The sequence below is a fragment of the Camelus dromedarius genome, chromosome 11 (assembly GCF_036321535.1).
Source record: "Camelus dromedarius isolate mCamDro1 chromosome 11, mCamDro1.pat, whole genome shotgun sequence".
Taxonomy (NCBI): Eukaryota; Metazoa; Chordata; class Mammalia; order Artiodactyla; family Camelidae; genus Camelus; species Camelus dromedarius.
In genome coordinates, this window is record NC_087446.1 from 35,927,806 (window position 1) to 35,945,404 (window position 17,599).

Below are 17,599 nucleotides of genomic sequence, written 5' to 3' on the forward strand. Positions count from 1 at the left end.
GGGACCCTCCTCAAGATGCTCTGACTTCAGGACCAAGTCCTGGTTCCTCATCAGGGGATCTTCTTCTGTCTGGCCTCAGCCTCACTTCCCAGTCTAAGAACCAGCAAAATCCCTGCCTGGGCTCTGGCCTCCGGAAATATCTCGATTTTCTGAAAACACCATCTACTTGCAAGCCCCCAGGCCTCTGTTCAAGCTGTTTCTTCTTCTCAAAACGGTGCTGGCATTGTGACAAGGAGCTGTAACAAACACTGTGAATAACTGGCTGGACCCACTGAGGAAGTGCTGGCCTCCACAAAGACAAGACTGGGAATCCAGACCAATCTCCAACCAGGTGAATGACGGAGGAGGGGTGTCCTCATGCACAGAGCCTGCTGGAGCTCCTGTCCAATTCATTTCTGCCCCACCCGATCCCCACCAGCACACACCACTCCACACTGTGACCACGACTTGGATTGCCAATTTTTGGCAGGACACACCCACCCACCCACCAGCCATGGGCGGGTCAGCAGCTTCAGCCGGTGGAGGCATGGGTTGGTCAAACCGAACGGAGGATGGAGAAGTGTCATGAATCTTCTTTCCTCTAAAAACTTAGTGTAACTGGAGTTACACAGAGTCAAGCTTGTCATTTTTTGTGTTCAAGGAATTTGAGCTAACAATCCAAAGTCCAGATACGTATGTCTGTAATTGTAGAACTAACAGCTAGGAAGTCAAGAAGCCAAATAAACAGTGGCTGAAATGAATGCTAATCTATGGTTTTATCTGCCCAAATCAGTACTAAAAATAATTCTGGGGAAGGAAGAATATAATATCTATTTTTAAATAACCACAGATTAAGAAATAATTCAACCCCAATCTAGCTGGGCAGTACTGTATTTCCAAGTACTATAAACAAAGCTATGGAGGAAAATATGAAAAAAAGGAAAAAAAACATAAATGCCATTCATATTACTGTGGTATTTACAAAGGTAATACAGAGTATCTTAAAACAGTAAAACACTTAAGAGGAAAAAGAAACAAGTTAAGGAAACTTTGTCAGGCACATAAAAAGCAAGGTCAAAACGTGAACTAGGAACTCCCCGTCAGAGTTTTCCCCCAAGACCTCCACCTCTACCCTTTCACCTCGGAACAGTTAAGTGACATCAACAGGTGAAGGAAGATCAGGAAGCTGAACACAGTGGCAGAACTTAAAGAACATTTCTCTGTAAAATCAAGAAAAGCCGAGTCTAACAAATTCTGAGGCAAGAACTTTACGCCCTCTATTCTAAGAGAAAAAACACTCACGTTTCACAGCCTGTTTCTGACTTTACAGCAGGGATTCTGACACAAGGTCAAAAGGAAAGCATGGGGGTGAGGGGTGGTTAGTGTGGTGCAGCTCAGTGGTGGAGTGTCTGCTTAGCATGCACGAAATCCTGGGTTCAATCCCCAGCACTTCCATTAAAATAAATAAATAAACCTAATTACCTCCCCCACCCAAGAGGGAAAAAAAAAAAAGGGAAAGCATACCCACACGAACTGTGCCCTACATAAATCAGAAAAACGGCTCTGAAAACAATGTTAAGGAAAAGACATGTCACAGCCTCCAGAGTCAACAAATGGCCTCGGTGGTCAAATGTGAAGTTACTAAGCGTCCTTAAATATGTCAATGACTCACCTAGCTATTAATGAATGAAGGTTTCACATTATCAAATGCTCATATGTCTGAAGCACACCCCTCGGTCAGTGAAAGCTGAAGCCTGCGTGCACCTGCCCCAGGTCTCATCTCCCGCCCCTCCTTCCACGCTCCCACGGCCAGCAGGGCTCCCGCCGGCCCCGCCCACTGCTGTAGGCCCCGCCCACTGTTGCATTCTCAGGGGTCAGAACAGCGCCTGACACGCAGCAGAAGCTCGTCTGTTAAACACACGAACCCTGCTTCTGTCCGCGAAACCGACAAATCAAACGAGACTCTTAGGCTTTTGCCCAAATTAAGAGTAAAAAGTGAAGATCTTCTGTAAGTAAAGATTTGTCTTCGTCACAACATATTGTAACAGGGCAGAGACCCTCTGCTGCTTACGAGTGTCGGCTGCGCTACAACGAAAGGGGCCACGGGAGCAGAGCCACGCATTAAACGAGATGTGTGGTACTGGCTGCTCTATCTTCTACATGCTTACCTGTTTTATTTTAAGAGAAAGATTTTCTGGCAATTTTGTCTTCAGTTGATTTGTTTCCTTGAACGTCGGTGGAAATCCACTCAGGAAAGCCAAATCCTGCATTAGCACTAACCCAGGAACTTCTCTGTCTGTTGTCTAAAATGGGAAGGGGAAAAACACAACTCACTGTTCACATCATGAGGCTGGTGAAAACTCACAGCTGAGAAAACTGGGAAAGATCTGTTGCATCATACAAGCTTCAAAATATTGTTAAGATTATTTAAATCAATATTCATGAATACTAGAAAGCTAAGCTTAGAGAAAAAATAAACATGAAAAAGCCTCTCAGAATAAAACAGCTTTATTACTTATGCTTTTATTCTAGTCTACTGTAAAAATACACTTAATTTAAAATAACATACCAAATAGCCCCTCCAAACTGTCTGTTTGCTGTTTCCTTTAAGCATTCCAGAGTGGGCATCTTCAACTGCAACACAGAATATAACAAACAAGCATATTTATAATGAATACTTAACTATGATGCCTGGCAGGACACTGTCCAAAGCATTTTGAGAGTTGTTAAAGTAGTCTAATCCATGGTCTCCAAAAAAATATAGTCGAGGTAGACAAAATTAACCTATCCAACAAAATGGGAGCAATGTAAATCACTGTGCAACTAAATGTTAAATTTTGCAATACTGAAGCAGTCACGTGGGCTGCAGAAACGTGGAAATGACAAGCTGACAGAAATCACAGAGCTAGGAGCAAACATCAACATGTTTAATCAAAAAGAATTGTCTGACTAGAATGAAACATTTGGGAGTGGCAGGTACTAGAGAAAAAGGGCAACCAGAAGAAGGGGGACCCTGAGAGCCAGGCCAGTGGCATTTAGATTAACAGCCAGGGGCCACTGCAGACAGATCCTAGGGTTCTTCCAGAGTCAGAGTCAATTCCTAAGATTCATCAGTAACGCTGCAGAGAGTAGATTAAGTTGGGGAACAAAGAGGGTGATGACACACCCCTACTGGGAGAGAGCTCTAAAGTGATAGCGACAAATGAGATCCACAAATTTGCTGCTGACATTTGGGGATCATGGAAAACAGGAGAGATCAGAAGGCTGCAATTCCGATTTGCAAAATGGGCACAAAAAGCAGGGTCTACTGATTATAGCCTGTAAGATGGGTACCAATCCCAGGCAAGAGTCTCAAATATACCATAAAAATATTGGTGGGAAGTGGAGAAAAGAAAGCCTTCACAATATACTGATGGTTTTTTAAGGGAAGCTCTGAGCACCAGGAGCATGAGTTTATTATGAATAAATTCATCAGACACATACCTCTCTGTTCCTGTCTGTCTGTCTGTCTGTCTCTCCCCACTGACATGGTGGACTCTATGCTGGTAGATCAGAGAATTCTCACAGATGAGGGACACACATTCATACATACTATCAGCAAGGCAGTGAACACCTCAGGCCATCTTAATGATATAATGGAGACACATGGGCTAGCTCTCAAGTTGGGTGGATCAGAGCCAAACCTGACCACAGAATGTGAAATTATAAAAGCCACAATGAACCTGGAGAGAAGTTTCAGAGGTCTGCTGTAGGTTCCGCCTTATTCAACAGCCCATCAAGGTTTTGGAAGGCACGAGAGGCACACCTGTGTAATGCGTGTACACGACACTGAGAGAGAAGCTGCTACCCTGGGGCACAGACCAAGGAGTCCCCAAAGGCCTTGCTATTTGGAGCAATCAGTCAAATCAAGCAAAATAAAATCTCCTACAAAGGTAAGGTCTTTAACTTGGCACCAGAATCCAGCTATACAAGTATAAATTATAAAGAGTGTTTGAAAAAATTGAAAATTGGAAAAAAAAAAAAAAGGTAAAAGGCATACTTGCGCATTAGCACATGTGCATTTTGTAGAGACTCTGGAGTTTTAATTGACAGTGAGTTCAGTATGAGTCAACAACACTGTGACCACACCCTATTTCCATCCCAATGTTGTGCTTTTAAACAGAAGCAGAGGGCTTGGAATAAGAAAGGTGATATTCTCCAATTACCAACCCATCAGGAGACCCTGTTGAGTAGACCTTCAAAATGTCCAGAATTCAACCACTTCTCAGCACTACTCTGCTCCAAGCCAGCTTCCTTCTTGCCTGAATTATTACAACTTTTACCCCTCTACAGTCTGTTCCTACCACAGCAGCCAGACTGATCCTTCTGGAATATGACTCAGATCACATTATTCCTCTACTCAAAACCCTTCAATGACTGCTTCCTCATCACGCTTTGACTTAAAGCCAAAGCCAGTCATGGCTACTGGGCCCTGAACCACTGGTCCCTGTTACTTCTCCAGGCTCATCTCTTGCCCTCTCTCCTTCCAGCCACATTGGCTTCCTTGCTCTTTCTCAAACATGTCAGACACACTTCTGCCTCAGGGCCTTTGCACTGGCTATTCCAGTTACCTTATATACAGGGTACATGTGGAGACTCACTCCTTCCCCACATATTCATATTGCTGGCTCTTTCACCTCCTTCAAATTTTCACTCAAAAATCACCTCACCTGCGGAGGTATTGTCCAACTAACAGTCTAGGATACAAAGGAAGTGGCAGGAATATAAGAAGAGGAGCAGCAATTACACATTTCAGAAAGGAAAAAAAAAAAAACAGATCTCAATATTACCTGGAAAGAGGTTAAATGGGGGTTTTCTAAATGTCAAATATGGCTACAAATTTTTAAACCTAGATCAGGATTTGGCAGTCCACGGCTCCAAATCTAGCCGCTGCCTGATGTAGTACAGCCCCAAGCTAAAAACAATTCTGAACTTTAAAATGGTTAAATGTTTATATAAATACCTAAACAATATCTGCTGTTTTGCCTCTTGGTCCACAAGCCTAAAATATTTACTACCTGGCCCTTTAAGGAAGAAAGAAATTGGCGATCCTTGGTCTAGATAACTGAGGAAGACAAAGTGCGCTTGTGGCCCACTAAAGACAGAGCTCCAAGAAGGCACGGATGTGCCTTTTTTATTCTCTGCTGTTTGCCTGTGACCCAGAACAAGGACCAACTCAAAGCAGCGGCTCAGCAAATCTTTACTAAATCAATCAATGTACTTAGCAGGACAGTCAAACAAAAACCCAGGTGGAAATTCAAAAACAGTGTTTAGAAGACTATAGTTTAATATAGATTTTACTTATATCAAAATTTATAAACTTTAATTCTTTGCTGTATTATGAAATTAATAGAGGAAAACCCAAGATTCCCTCCGTAGATGTTATAACTGAGTTGTAACTGTTAACATAACGTTATTCCTTTTTCTCTTCAGGTGAAGTGCTATCAAAGTACTTTAATTTAAGGAAACTCTCAATTTAAAAAACAAAGCTAAATTTAGCCAAAAAATAAATCATATAATTTGTCAAAAATTACCCCTTAACTTTCCCTTTATATTTAAAAATATAACAAATATAAAAACATAAGTTATTTATACAAAACTGTTCAGAAACAAGTCTCTAGTGTGAAGGGAGAGATATCTGTGCTTGGAAAGGTTACGATTTTCTTTCAAATTACAAATAACCAAGTAAGTACCAGGAAGCAAGCACCATGTTAGACACTGTTCAGGACACAGACCGGTGAGGATAAGGTTTCTGCTCAGTAAGAAATTAGATGGGAGCACCATAAGCTACTGTGCAGTCAAAAGCTAAGCTGTGAGTTAGGTTACAAGTACAACAAGGATACACAAAAATAAAATCATTGTGAATGTACTAGTCCGGGGTCTTACGGGGACAGAACTTGAACTGGGGCTGGAAGGAACAGGAGATGGGCTGGGAGGGGGAGAGGAACAAGAGCAGCAGCACCACGTAGGTGTGAAGATGCTGACGGCTGTGAGGAGACGCAAGGAGGGCAGGGATGCCAGGGTCGATGGGCGGGACCAAGGCAATTAAAGCTTAGTCCTGAACACCCAGAAAGGAGTTTGTATCCCTGTGAAAAACAAATACATACTACTAGTTTACTCTCTTCAAAGAGAGAGTAATCTGATACGATCAGAGTTTTCCAATTTGTTTACAGCTGTGTGCTGCACAGACTGGAGAAGGACTTGAGAGGTAGGCAGAGTAGGGAGGCATCCATTACTGGAGGCTGAGGGGAGAAATTCAGTATGGCACAGGGGAAATGAGATGAGTATGAAAGGTAAGAATCTTAAGATTCCAGCAAAAAAAAAAAAAAAAAGCAAGTAACAGGATAAGGCTAATTACTGGTTGAAAAGTAAGAACAGGTCAAAGATGGTTCCAAAGATTGAAGCTGGGAGATAAGACACTGAAAGAATGGGAGCTTGAGAACAGGACTCAATGTTGCAAAGGGAACATGACAGTTTTCATTTTACACAAGTTGCAAATCAGAGCCTCCAGGGAAAGTCCCTCAGTGCAGAGGAAGGATGAGAGATAAGACCCTAGAGAAGGGGACACAGGCTTGGGGCTCAGCAGCTCAGTAGCTAAGAGGGAAGATGGAATCTAGAAGAATGCAGGTTCAGTTTTATGCCAGGAATTTCAAATTTACTTCTATTATCTGGCCAAATCAACTGCATGATCAGATGTTTTAGAACTTAAAAGTATGAATGTTCCAGATATGGTCAGTCCAAGGTGGAGAACAACCTTGCTGAAGGTGATACGGGGTTAAAAAAAAAAAAAAAAAAAAAAAAAAAGCCTCCAGAATAGCTCAGAGCCAAGAGAAAAAGGTAAATGTGAGTACCGGGTTTAAGGTCCTGACCACAGTACAGAAAGACATGTCTATTACACAGAGTAAAATACATGCACTCCCTTTCCGAGAGTAGGGCTGAAATACAATGGCAGCTCTTTTGCTTCCCTTTTTACATTTTTAGCTTATCAGGCATTTCTTTAAAATTGAATCACTTCTGTTCCATTCAAAATTTTGTTATTCTAAATTCCGAAGATAACATGATTTTGAAATACCCGCAAGAAGATCTTACCACTCTTAGTACTGTCGAAAACAACAACTGAGGCATTAGTGGAAGGGTTTTTTGGTTTTGCAACGTTGAATATGTCACTGGCAGAATGAAAGGAAGGATAAAGAGCTGGCAGATCCTTCAGCGTGATGCTGGCCGGCAGGGCTGGGTCCAGGACAAGCATTGGCACCTTAATGCAGTGTGTCAGCAGACACTCCAACTGCTTCTCACTGGAAAGAAACACCAACATGGTCACAAACATATGCTTGAAAATTTAATCAGCATTGAAAAGCCAGTTGGTACTACTAAATTTTCCAGATCTTCTATATTCTTTTTAAAAATCATAACCTCTTATTAAATAAGAAATTTTATCTCAAGAATGTAAAAATTTAGTAAGTTAGCAAATATGGTATAAAACTGTAAGTGCAACTCAAAAGACAGCGCTTTCAAACCCCCAATTGTAAAGGTTGCCACAACACTTTCCAACCCAAAGGTGTACAAGAAATTAAGTATTTCATTACTATTGTTAACAGTGTCATCTTACCAGACATAATTTATCAGTTTGAATTAGAATACAATTAAATGCATTGGATATGACAGGACATCAGAAGCAAACGTGAAAACATTCTAAGATGAATTTATATGAAATACTTCTATCTAAACATAAGAATACCTAGAATAAACAAATGGGCAAAGGACACAGCTAGAGAATTCACAAAGTGGGAGCTATGACCAGTAAATAAACAATATACAAAATTGCACAATCTCTCTAATATTCAAAAAAATGCAAGAGAAACCATTTTATTGTAAGTCTAATGGTTAAGTGGGGAAGTGGCTGTTAACAGAGATTTCCACTTGTCAGTGGGACGGCCTTATTTTAAGGACCTATCAGAGTCAGGTGTGATTCAAATCAAGAGGGATACATCTGATTTTTTGTCATTAGGTTAAATCTCGTTCTCAAGCCCCTAAATATAAGACACAGAACTACGATAGCTTTTAAAGATAAGGAAATATATACTGAACACATAATTAAATAATGAATTTTAAATTCTATAAATGAAAACACTGGGTATAAGTTAGATTTTTAAGTGGGCCAAAATAACAGCATGCCAAGACAGATTAATGGAAACAACAGAGAAACCTAATGCATGTAGAAATGATAAAGTTTTGGTTGGCTACAACCCGAATAACCAGAGTTCTCAATCAATTCTGCCTTTAACACTGCAAAATTTCCCATCAAATGGATGCACTTAAGTTGGGTGTCAAAAACCAGCAGAAGAGGGACTGAACAAAAGCAGCAGAATAAGTAACAAATACTGAGTATGCAACAAAAACAAGTGAGAAAAACCTGGATGTTTCACTTCAATCCTTCAATTTCGGTTCCTAACAGGAAAAAATGCTTACCTCCTCTTAGTTGGTTCCGTCGTGTTCTTTCCAAGGATTTCTCTAGTGAAAGCAAATGTATTTTATTACATATGCATGGACTGGTGCTAGTCTTACATGTGACTCAGAGGGATGACTTTCCTGGTTACTCCACCAGAACTAACTAGTAAGTTAGGAAGTACTATAAAGCTTGTAACATTTAAGATGCACAATAAATTATATGTTTTAATGAAATATGATCAGCAGATACTATCACGTACCTCCCAAAGTACTACTGAAGGTTTACTTAAAATACAAGCGTTTACATTTTACTAGTAAAACATGGTACCAGGCGTCAAAGTCATTTTCATGCACTGGGGAGGTGAAATTCTCTAACAGAAAGAGACAACTTGTTGCAGTATAACATGGCCAATGACCTGCGATGGGTGCATCCGTAACATTTACAAAGAAGTGAATGGGGAAATTCTTGGTAAATACTCCTGAGGAATCAGAAGGGAAGTTTCATCAGCCAGATACCCAGCTCGGAAGGCTCTCCAGAAGCCCGCTGTACTTTTCCCAGATAAAGTAAATAATCACAATTCCATATTTTTAAAAAAATTACCAAGCCTTCTAGTTCCACACTGTACTGATATTAAAACAGGTAACAGAAGTATACTTTTCACTGTCTTTATCAAATGGAAAAAAAAGTTATCTCTGTAGGTTTGTTTCATTTTCAAGGAATAATCCACCTTACTGTGTAGCTATTTTGCATAATAAACCTTATTTCATGAAGCTACCACACCTGGGACTCAGACTGAGTGATCTGGAAGCCCAGGGCTCCGCTGAGAGGCTCCTCCACCGTTAGGCTCTTCAGAGACCAAGGCATCCCCAGAGCACCATGTTCATGAAACTCCCACCTAACAGAGTGAGGTCAGGATCTCGCCAAAGTGGCTGAGTCCTCCTCAGGCACCAAGAAACAAGGGTCAGGTGCATGGCTGCCAAAATCTCATAATGGCATGAATTTGAGAAGCAAATTCTTGTTCGAATAGCAATGTGAACACCACCTTACCCTTCTGAAATGTGCCGTTACTTGTAATTGTAGAACTTTCTGTGTTTTGTTTTTTAACAATCAGTTTTACCTCATTGCTTTCTGCTCCTCCTCCATCTGTTCTCTGACTTGCTGCAGTTCCTTCAGCAGTTCAAGATCTGTGCCATTCACCCAGGTGTAAACCACGTCGATCGGCATGGGCAGACAGAGCCTAGGGGAAACCCACAAGTCCTCCAGCTTATATGCATTCTTTCAGTATACTTGAGAATAAGAGCAAAACAGGGTTTAAACTCAGAGGTTATGAAAACAATCAGCAAAAAGGTAATCTAACCATGGCATATATCACAGCACTGCTTGTTTTCAGACTGGAGCCTGGGCACTAATACATACTTATCAAGGACATTCTCTGTGAGTTGCGTTATGCTCGACACTTCACGTAGTTTTGGATCGTTGGATCATCACAACCACCCTGTAAAGTGGCTACTATCACTTAACTTTTAAGACAGTGGGGGAGGCCTTGAAAACTCAGTTTAAACTGCTATGTTCTTAGTTTAGCAAATGAGGAAGCTGGGGTACAAATGCAGCCAAACAAAAGAAAAGAATTTAGAAGCTTAAACAAAATTCAAAAAAAAAAAAAAAAAAAAAAAAGTTAAGCAGCAGTCAGCAATGAAGACCTAGCCCTATTTAAAGCTATAGGCTTCCCAAGCCTCGTCCCTCCCAATCCTCCCTGCCCTGCTCTGCTTTTTTTTCCCATAGCAATTATCACCTAACATATTAAATAACTAGCATAATACATATACTGGTAATTCCCACATGCCACTCACCCCAGAATGTAAGCTCTATTGTGGCAGGAAACTTACCTGTTTTGTTCCCTAAAGTTCCCAGTGGGTTAGAAGAGTGCCAGCCTGGCACACAGGAACTCAGTGATTCACATGAGGCACTAGCATTGAAGACCTTCCCAAACCTGCTCGATTTTCCCCTTATTATCTTATCCTCAATATAAGGAGTCAGGCAGGCTTTTAATTCTTGAGTATCCTGTCTAAGCTCATTCTTGGTGTTTCTATTCAGGTTTTATGGCTTTCTTCTTCTTTCCTACATCAACTTACCAAAATCCTACCCATCTTTCAAAGTCTGCTCCAGGCCTGTGACACAAGAGTGCACAGTGATACATGACATATTTTAGATGGTTCTGTTTCAGGTTTGAGCTTTTCCAAGAAATGGTACAGGTTTTCTTTTTAGGCCAAGGACCCACGCTTACCCTCCTTTAGTCTTCCTCAGGGTCCGCGCACAGGATCTGGCCCCTGGAAGCACAAAAGGCTCCAAGACCAACCAAAACATGACAACTTTTCTTTTGGCCACAAGGGTAATTATCTCATGGAAAAATAAATGCAGTTTGGTGGATAAATCTTTCAAATTACGGAAGGAAAAAATAGACTGACAACCACTCTTCGTTTGAAAGAAGTAAGTGGGATGACTGGATGAAAGGGGTGCTTATCCAATCACTGAGTAAATATTTACTGAGCACTTAGTGTGTGAGAGGCGCCGTTCTTGGTGCTGGGGACTCAGCAGTAAATAAAATAAAACTCAACTCTATGCCTTCATGAAGCTTACATTCTAGAGAGGTGAAAAACAGGAAATAAACCAAATAAATAAAGTTAGATGATGTTCAGTGTTATAAAGAAAATAAAGTTGAAAATGGGGATACAAAGTGTGTCTAGGTTGAGGGTCAGTTTTAAATAAGGAGATCAGAAATGGCCTTACTGGAAGGTGGCATTTCAGTACAGAGGTGAAGGCAGTGAGGAAGCATGCCACATGGGCAACTGGGGGAAGAAAAGCCCAGAGAAGAGAAACGTCACGTGCAAATGCCCTGAGGCAGCTGCCTGTGTGGCATAGTAAAGGAACTAGAGGCCAGTATGGCAGAGCCAAAAGGAACAAAAGGAAAAGCATAAGAGGAGAGGAAGATCAAAGAGGTACCAGGGGACTCAGAGCTTCACGGGGAAAATGAGGAATCACCTCATACTCAGGCACATGTGACAGCTGAGCATCTACCAACCTTCCCATCAAGGTACACCACTTCCTGCAGAATAAAATCTAAACTTCATAATCTGTACCTCGAGCTGTAGATATTCCAGTTGTATGCCCTTACCCAAACAGGATAAGAATTTGCAGGCTTCCGTGCCTTTGAACATGCTTCTCCTTCTGCCTAGGATATCCTTTCTTTCATGCTTTTAACCACTTCCTCATTCCCCAAGCGCCCTCTTTCCTCACCTCCCACAAAGAAAATGTACTGCTTAACATGCAATGTCCACGGTACTTGGTACTCTAAGGAATCTTTAGCACACTGTGCTGTACTACTTTTTATGCATGTCTATCTTCCACTAGACCAAGTATCTTGAAGACAGAAATGTACCATGCATTCTTTGCTCTGCTTCATTATTTCCTCTTTCCCACACATACTCAGGCTCTCTCTCCCTACTGTGACTATACGCAGATGCTTCCTCATCTAGGTCCATTTCTGAAAGTGTCTATATCTCAATAGTTCCCAAACACTAGACGGCATCACAATCACCTGTAAGACTTGTAAAACGGATGGCTGGGCTCTGGCCCCAGCGTCTATGATTCACTAGGTCTGGAGTGGAGCCCCAGAATTTGCATTTCTAACAAGTTCCCAGGTAATGCCAATCATGTTGATTCAGAAATTCACTTTGAGAACTGATATATATGTAGGTTATAGTTCACATTTTTAAGTTAAAAAAAAAAAAAAAAAAAGACGACCTAGGAATAAACGTACCGAAAGAGGTAGAAGACCTGTACTCAGAAAACTGTAAGATACTGATGAAAGAAATCAAAGACAACACAAATAAATGGAAAGATATACTGTATTCCTGGTTTGGAAGAATTAATATTGTTATAATGACTATACTACCCAAGGCAATCTATAGATTCAATGCAATCTTACCAATAGCATTTTTCACAGAACAAATAAGTTTAAAATTTGTATGGAAACACAAAAAGCCCCAAATAGGCAAAACAATCTTGAGAAAGCACAGAGCTGGAGGAATCACACTCCCTGACTCCAGACTATACTACAAAGCTACAATAATCAAAACAGTATGGTACTGTCATGAAAACAGACACATAGATCAATGAAACAGAAAAGAGAGCCCAAAAGTAAACCCACAAACTTATGGCCAATTAATCTATGACAAAGGAGGTAAGAATATACAATGGAGAAAAGACAGTCTCTTCAATAAGCAGTGCTGGGAAAATTGGACAGCCACATGTACAAGAATGAAATTAGAACATTCCCTTACACCATAGACAAAAAATAAACTCAAGATGGATTAAAAGCCTAGATGTAAGACCAGATACTATAAAACTCCTAGAGGAGACTGTAGGCAGAACACTCTTTGACATAAATCACAGTATTTTTTTTTTGATCTGTCTCCTAAAGCAAAGGACACAAAAGTAAATTAAACAAAAGAGGCCTAATTGAACTAAAAAGATTTTGCACAGCAAAGGAAACCATCAACAAAATGAAAAGACAACCTATTGAATGGGAGAAAATATGTGCAAATGATATGATCTATAAGGGGTTAATATCCAACATATATAAATAGCTTATACAACTCAACATCAAACAAACAACCTGATTAAAAATCGGGCAGAAGAACTGAATAGACATTTTTCCAAAGAGGAAATGCAGATGGCCAACAGGCACATGGAAAGGTACTCAACATTGCTAATCATCAGAGAAATGCAAATCAAAACCACAATGAGATACCATCTCATACCTGCCAGAATGGCTATCACCAAAAAAGAATACAAATAACAAATGGTGGCAAGGACGTGGAGAAAAGGGAACCCTCATACACTGTTGGTGGGAATGTAAATTGGTGTGGCCACTGGAAAAGAGGATGGAGGATTCTCAAAAAACAACAACAAAAAAATGTCATTCTACTACTATATGACCCAGAAATTCCACTCCTGGGCTTATATCTGAAAAAAACAAAAACACTAACTTTTAGCAGCACTGCTTACAATTGTCAAAGCATGGAAGCACTCTAAGTGTCCATTAACAGATGAATGGATGAAGAAGACGTGGGATATATATTAAATGGAACACTACTCAGCCATAAAAGAGAATGAACTTTTTCCATTTGCAGCAACATGGATGGACTTGGAGGGCATTATGTTAAGTGAAATAAGTCAGAGAAAGACAAATACTGTATGACATCACTTATATGTAGAAAAATAAACTAGAGAATTAAAAAAAAAAAAAAAAAGCAGACTCACAGGTACAGAGAACAAACTTGTGGTTACCAGTGGGGAGAGGGATGGGGCAAGAGGTTGGGGGAAAAAGGGTTATTTTAGGATTATACGAAATTATGTATGTGAAACTTTTGAAAATTGTAAAGAACTACAGAATTTAAATGATTGTTCATTCAATTAAAAAAATAATAAGAATTTAAAAAGCTCCCCCCACTAAAATGCCAGTTCCATATGAAATCAATGAGTCCCTCTTGTTCCTCACTACATGCCTAGAAATAGTGCCTGGTACATGAGTGGGGTTGAATATGCATTTAGTGACTAAACAACTAATAGTTCATTCCCTCAACATAAACATCAGTCTTTTCCATTAAAAAAAAAAAATACTTCACATTACCCACATGTAATTATCCAAAGTCACCTCACTCCTAACTTCACAAGTAGTCTATGGTCAGACTAAAATTTAACTTGAAAAAATTGCTTAAGTAACATAGTTTAGAAAGAAAAAGCTTTTTAGGTGGTGTTTTTGCTCATTTTTTAGGGGGAGGTAACTAGGTTTATTTACTTATGCATTTTGATGGCAGTACTGGGAGTTGAACCCAGGACCTAACGCATGCTAAGCATGCACTCTACCACTGAGCTATACCCTCCCCCCCCCAAAGAAAAAGCTTTTTAAAAGGAGGGGGAAATGTGCTCATTCCAAAGCTTTCCCATAAAGATAATTATCTGCTATTAAAGATTTTCAAATAGCATCAAGAGATATCCATACAGGTTCAACTGAGGAAAACAACACAAGTATAGAATGCTTTAATTTCCTTGCTCTTCTGGTAAGGCTGTATTTCATGATCGATTTAATTCTCTGGTGTTAAACTGACATCCCTGAGGAGACCGTGTGATCTGCCCCTGGTCAGTGAGTCAGTTGTTTTTCTACTATTAGACATGGTCACAGTGAGTTTGAGTCTTTTGTTCTAACCGCAGACTACTATCTTAGTTCCCAGATGAAAAGGAAGCCTTCCTTAGAGCTTTAGAGATGTGACTCAGTCAGTCACCTATGACTCAGAACCAAAGCCATGGTGATAGTGATACATCTTTTATTTTAATCACTAGTTTAAGTGAATATAAAGGTGCTTAGCAGTCCTTGGCTCTACATTCCATAAAGTAGGTAAGAAAACTTAGAGCTTAAATAGTGTCTTAGAACCAAAATTGGAAGAGATTTTACACTTAATCTAATATCTACATTTTAGAGATGATAAAATTGAGCCCCAGACCAACTTAATGCCTCACAATTAGTAGCAGTAGATTAATTTATATATTCACTTGTTACTGACATACAGAATGGGATTCTTTTTTTTCATTCAGAGCAAACAACATTAAAAAGACATGAGAAACACTGAAACAAATGAAAACTTCCTATAAACACTGTGGTTATTTTAAAATATAGCTCAAGTGGTAGAGCACATGCCTAGCATGAACAAGGTCCTGGTTTCAATCCCCAGTACCTCCTCTAAAAATAAATAAATAAACTTAATTACCTCCCCCTCAAAAACAAACAAAAATTTAAATACGTATATATATATATTAGAACACATGACTTTATATATGATCTATTTTCTTGTCAACGAAAAATTAAATAATTTTGAAATCTCTACATAAAAAAATCAAGCTATATTTTAATGCAATGTAAAATTAGGAGAAGAAATATTTAACACACAAACACATTCTTCAGAAAGAGAACAAGAGTGATGGATTGAAACAGCTGACCTCAGTATCTGCATTTTCTGAGTTAGTGTTCCTCTTAAAAGCTCTAAAGCTCCATCAGGGCAGAGATCTTCACATCTGCGCACCATCAGCACCCAACACAGCATCAGGCACAGTAGCCAGTAGGCTCAGTGAGTACTCAATAAATGTTAGAGTTAAAAAAAAATTAAAAGGCCATTTTGAGCTGTTCTTAGGAAAATCAGTGTTGTTAAAATAAAAATTGGAAAATTAAAAGAATTTTTTTCAAAAAGAAAAAATAAAACTGGAGAAATAGGAAAATTATGTTTCATTAAGAAGCTGTTAAATGCAACAGTTTTCAAAGCATGGTCACCAGACCAGCAGTTTCAGTACCATCAGTGAACTTGTTGGAAGTGAAAAGTCTCTGAGCCCCTCTGAGAGCCGCAGACATAGAAACTCTAGAGGTGAGGAGAGGGTGCACTTTCTCAAGTCCTCTGTGGAATTCTGCTGCACATTGAAGCTTGACAAACACTACTTTAAGAGAATGGATACTTTTTAGTGTCTGGATACTTTACACTCTTAAAAATTATTAAGGACCCCCCAAAGCTTTTGTTTATAGGTTATAACTATCCACACTTGCCATTTTTGAAAATAAATCAGACATTTAAAAAATATTTAATCCATTTCAAAACAATAAATCCCTTCACATGTTAACATAAATAACTTTTTAATGAAAATAACAGTATTTTCGAAAATAACAAAAAATTTTAGTCAAAACAGAGAAATGGCTTTACATTTCTCCAAATCTCCTTAACTGACTCAGCAGAAGCAGCTAAGCATCTTAAATCTTCTGTATTCAATCTGTTCCCACATGTTGTTTTTGTCGAAGAAAACCCAGGCTCACACAAAAATGTAGTTAGAAAGGGAAAGATTGTTTTAATTGCTGTTTCAAATAATAGTGGATACTCTTCTTTGATACTACACTAAAATTATATGGCAGTTTCTCAAAAATTAGTTGCAATGTGGAATCTGAAACCACATTAATGAACTTTATGTGCTTTTACATTAAAATCCATTGGTCTTTCTTGCACTTTGAATGGCTTTCACCCATGCAAGATTCTGCAACATCAATGTATTGTTTACCTGGAAAAATAACAGCTTACTGCGTTTAGCAGCTCTGACAAATGGTGATATACTTCCTTAATTTTCTTACATAATACTAACAAATTCAATCTTGGGGTTAATGCCACAAATCTAATTGGTAAAGTCTTTCCAATATTGCGAAGCTGTTAGGCCCCTGGTAGTGGAAACAGGATTTCCAAAATTCTAATTTTCACTTAAGAGCTCAAATTTCACCACTGGCAACAAATATTATTAGTTCTTTCCCTTCAAACACAGGATCGCTTTGTTCACTGTCAAGAAAATACCTGCCAAATAACCAAGTCTGAGTAATGACACCGTCATCTGTCCTTTTGAGTTATAACAACAGTGTCCCATGAGAAGGAACAGCTAGTTCAGGCTACAACTCCAACCATGCCAAGGGCTTTTCCTCAAGGTAATCACCACGCAGTCAGGTGCTTGAGGTGTGCTTCCAGTTGCATCACCCAGAGCATTAAATAAAAAATGTGTGCTCACAGGGTCAACATACAGTCAAATCAACGACTGTTATTGCTTCATCATGAACATTCTTGAGTGACTCCAGCTTTTCTCTCCTCCCTCTGCAGATATGTGGTGAAGAACACGCTGACTCGTGCTAAGGTGTGGCAATTCTACCCGCCACTACTTCTACGCAATAAGCACCAATCTGAACACAGTAAGAAAAAAAAAGGCAAATAACACCTTAGTGTTGTTATAAAAATAGTTCTGATTTCACAGACCCTCAGAGTCTTGGAAACTGTTGTGTTAAAATTAAGACCCTAAAGGAAAGATCTATAGTTTCCCTACTTCACCAGGTACTTGCTTACAAGCTATCTCCCCTATTAGACTGTGAAATTCTTTATCACTGAGAGTCAGATCTGGGTCTAAAACAGGGTAAGGCTCAAAGATTCAATCTTAACTGAAGGAACAAACACAGGGATGCTATTTACACACAGGACACTTTAAGGACCAAAGTAAAGAGTA

The 17,599-nt window shown here is 39.5% G+C and overlaps 1 protein-coding gene across 2 annotated transcripts in view; it reads right to left on the bottom strand.

Moving 5' to 3' along the window:
* The window catches only part of GNPTAB (N-acetylglucosamine-1-phosphate transferase subunits alpha and beta), an 83,370-nt gene that overhangs the window by 25,578 nt on the left and 40,193 nt on the right, over positions 1-17,599 (bottom strand). For both annotated transcript variants that reach the window (XM_064491647.1, XM_031462928.2), the window contains 5 exons: positions 9,585-9,704; positions 8,488-8,529; positions 7,108-7,313; positions 2,549-2,613; positions 2,148-2,282 (listed from right to left, as the gene is read on the bottom strand). In XM_064491647.1, coding sequence (XP_064347717.1) covers positions 2,148-2,282; positions 2,549-2,613; positions 7,108-7,313; positions 8,488-8,529; positions 9,585-9,704 — 568 coding nt within the window. The remainder of the gene's footprint in view (positions 1-2,147; positions 2,283-2,548; positions 2,614-7,107; positions 7,314-8,487; positions 8,530-9,584; positions 9,705-17,599) is intronic.